Raw genomic sequence first — 3,975 nt, 5'->3', positions numbered from 1 at the left:
GTCATGTCGAAGGTGAGCCGGAGAAACACGTCCTGCAAGTCCACCGCCTCGGCCCGCCTTGCGAGCTCGTCGAGGAGCGGTAGCAGCCCCTTCTCGACCTTATCGTGGCTGGCGGCGAAGACGAAGGACCGGAAGCTCCGGCCCATGAACAAGCCGTGCGCCTTCGCGCGCTGCAGCTTCCACAGCTCGCCGTCCGCGTTGAATATTCCATCGCCGAGGATGTCAAAGATATCGGCGAACTCGTCGCCCTTGGGGTAATTGGAGAAGTTGGCGTTGAAGATGTGCTGCAGGTTCGCAGGGTCGCAGGTGATGACGTAGTCCATGCCCATGAACCAGGGCCCCCGGAACGAGAAGGTGCACCCGGTCTCCCGGAGGATCTCGGTGGTCCAATCGTGCAGTCCGTGGAGCCTGGCCAGAAGGCCGGGCAACATCCCGGCGACGGGCCGATTCACCGGCACGGCGGTCGGACTTTTGAAAAAGAGGCGGTAGTAACAGTACAAGAGGGCGAAGCAGAGCAAGGAGACGAGGAACTCGGGCCAAAGTTGCAGGAGAGCCATGGAGAAGCAAGTAGTGCTATTGGCAGCCACCATGATTTGGACTTAATTTGGAGGAGCTAGGAAACTTGATCTCGATCCGTGGTGGGATATCTCTTTCCTTCTGGAAACGTAGTGATCATCAAGCAATGCCCCAATATATTTATAAATATTATTGTTCGTAATTAATTAAAGGGCACATTTAAAATTATCAAATTCTAAAAATAAAAACATACCTCACTTTGAGAATTCTGAAAGGATACATCTATTTTTCATTATATCCCTATCATCAACAACCGATACATTATCTTTTTTGTCAAAACACGCGGAGCCACAATAAAAAAATTTATTTTGTGATTTGGATGTTATAATATCTCTTCTCTTTTTCTTTTCTCTCGAGCTCTCGTGCCTATTTTTTCTAAACTTAAATTGTACTGATTAAAATAAAAAATAAACATTTAATTATATTATCCATGATATTCATATAAAAGATATTCATGATTTGATATTTTTAATTTAATAATTAAATTCAAGATAATCTATTTTTATTTTTGTGTTTAAATATTTTATTAAAAAATTTAAAAAAATAAAAAAAGTTAATAAAAAGTAAAAATATTTTAAAAATATTTTAAAATCTAATTAGTAAAAATTTTTCAATTATTTTTTTAAAATTTTCATTAAAAATGATTGATCAATGACTTTGAAGGATTGTTAAATTTTCATAACTCTGTGATCTTGTTCTTTTAAGAATAACATTATATTGGTGTTGATTTTTTGAAACCAACACAAATAGATTCTGGTATTGCTGTTAATGACTTTAAGCTGATATTTCTGGACACATATATATAGACTCTAGTGTACTACAGAAATTCACAAGAATTGAAATGAGCACAATCGGAGCTCTTCGTATCCATTAATGAGTTTTGATCGAAACTTATTAATGGACCTAAGATATTTAGATTTATGAAAAATTGACATGTAATGGAAGATGATATTGCAGTGAAGGTATTTATAGTGCCCATGAATAGTTTTGGCATCCCTATGATAAGTTATGGGTATGTGCTAATTGTCTTAAAGTCTGAAACTTTGAAAACCTTCTGATCACTACTGTTGATGACTTCAAGTTGATAGCTCTTACACATATAGACTCCGGAGCATTTAGGAAACTTGTAGCAATTGAAATGAATCCGATCAAAGTTCTCTAGACCCATCAATGAGTTTTGATCGAAATCCATTCATGGACCTAGGAGATTTAGATTTTTAAATGGCATGCAATGAAAGAGTTGAGTACAGAAAAAGTAGATATGGTGTGCAAGCTTCGTCCTGAGCCTCGTAAATGAAATTATGATTGTATGCCAATTGACACATACTCTGGTGCTAATTTCGAAAGATTAACACTACTATGGTGTATTCTTAAAAAAATTAGTACCACTTCGGTGTTGTTCTTTCGAAATCAACATCACAGTATTATATTCTTCTCTCATAAAGTGGTGGTGATTTTCAAAGATCAACACTAATATGGACAACATAGTTATGAAAGTTTAAAAACCTGTTGAATACTACTGGGACTACCTTCAAATAGTAAAGGAGGGCATATTTCGACTCTGGTGCATTATAGAAATTGACAATAGTTGGAATGAGTCCAATCAGAGCTTGCTAAGTTCATCAATGGATTTGATCGAAATTCATTGATAGATCTAGGTGATTTAGATTTTTGAAAATTTGATATGTAATGGAAGAGGATAGTGCATTAAAGGCATTTATGGTGGCTATCATTGATTTTGATATCCCAACGAAAAGTTATGAGTATGTGCGAATTGTTTTAAAATATGAAACTTTGAAAACCTTTTGATATTGATTTTAATGGTTTCAAGATGATAGCTCGATGCACATATAAACTCTAGAGCACTTTAGAAACCTATAACACTTGGAATGAGTCCGATCAGAGCTCTCTAAATCCATGGATGGATCCAAGAATTATACTTGGGGGAGGTTAGAATTAGAGTGGATGGAAATACTTACTTCCACTACAGTGACTTACTCACCTCTTTCTCACTTCACCATCGCCGACAGAGTCGACTGCTTTTTGTCTTTCCAAAGACGACATTCAACATATGTTGCTATCGAATATTGATCTCACTATATATCTTGATATTCTAAATTACTATTTAATATATGTTACTATCAAATAAACTACTTATTGTTTGTTGGACTTAGGACAAAGAACAGAAGGCTGGACTTAAGATGAAGAACAAAAAGTTGGACTTAGGATAAAGAATAGAAAGGTTGGATAAAATAAAAATTGGAGCTTCCTATTATGAGTTGGAAAACTGCTATGGTAACTTGTTCTTTCCACTATTAGCATTTGACTGAAGATGAGAAATAAAGTAAACCAAAAGACTAAAAGATAAATCAAACAAAACAGTATGAACTATTGCTGGTTTGCTTGAACTGACCAAGGTAAAAGAAAAATAAACAATATAAACAACTATAAAAATGAAAAGAAAAGATAACAGAAGTCTTATCGTCTTTTTCGACGATCTCGACTAACTCTGATGACAAGAAAAAATAAAATAGGGATTACTCTTGTTGGAGAGGAAGAAGAACTAAGATTGTTGTTGGTCGACTGAAAAATAACAAAAGAAAGAGAAGAAGAAGGGATGCTGCTTTGAGAAGAGGAAGAAGAAAAAGAGCTGGAATAAAAGAAGAAGCAAGTGCGTGGAAGCTTTCCACGTGAGGCAATGGGAGTTAGGTACTATTTTTTTCAAAAATTTCTTAATTCATTATTTTAAATCGATTGAACCAATTTAATCTAATTAAACTTGGTTCAATAATAACTTGGTCAAATTAGATCCAAATCAATCTGGGTTTGGACCAATATATTTCTTATCTTTGCGCCTACTTGATAGATTTTGTTCGATCTCAAATTTTAATTCAACACCTTCATTTTGTATTGGATGATTCAATTTATTTATTTATTTATTTTGTTACAAAAGGCGCAAGATGTAATATAATATATATAATAATAAACATGAGGATTTATTTATTTTCTATCACATGAGGGTTGGGCTATAGCCTAGGACAACCCTCACGTGGCTCTGTCGCTATTTAAATCTATCAATGTATTTAATCGAAACTTATTGATGGACCTAGAAGATTTAGATTTATAAAAGTTGATATGTAATGGAAGAGGATAGTGCATTGAATGTATTTTTTGGTGTTAATGCCTAGTGATACAGTGAAGTCTCTGAGTTGGCATGTGGTTGCTGATGGAACATCACGTGGCTATAAAATAGGGAGGAGTAGAATCAATAAGAAAGATTAGAAATATTCGGGAGGCGGACAATTAAGAAATCAACATCCCTAGGTCCTGATGGTAGTTGTCTCTAAGGTCTAGGACTTAACCTTGCACCCACTCACCTTCATATATTGACCCCATCTC

General features: G+C 35.7%; 1 protein-coding gene across 1 annotated transcript; it reads right to left on the bottom strand.

The window, feature by feature from the left end:
* Nucleotides 1-5: 5 nt before the first annotated feature.
* LOC141815776 (noroxomaritidine synthase-like) lies at nt 6-655 on the bottom strand (the record flags this gene model as incomplete). Its single annotated transcript, XM_074703661.1, has 1 exon — nt 6-655. A coding segment is annotated over exon 1 (585 nt), but the record flags the coding sequence as incomplete, so codon positions are not given.
* Nucleotides 656-3,975: the final 3,320 nt, after the last annotated feature.

Source organism: Curcuma longa, unplaced genomic scaffold (assembly GCF_044706935.1).
Source record: "Curcuma longa cultivar G26 ecotype Majalengka, Jawa Barat unplaced genomic scaffold, ITB_CL_G26_1.1 contig_10271, whole genome shotgun sequence".
In the NCBI taxonomy this organism is placed as follows: Eukaryota; Viridiplantae; Streptophyta; class Magnoliopsida; order Zingiberales; family Zingiberaceae; genus Curcuma; species Curcuma longa.
This window is presented reverse-complemented; position numbering and strand designations above follow the sequence as displayed.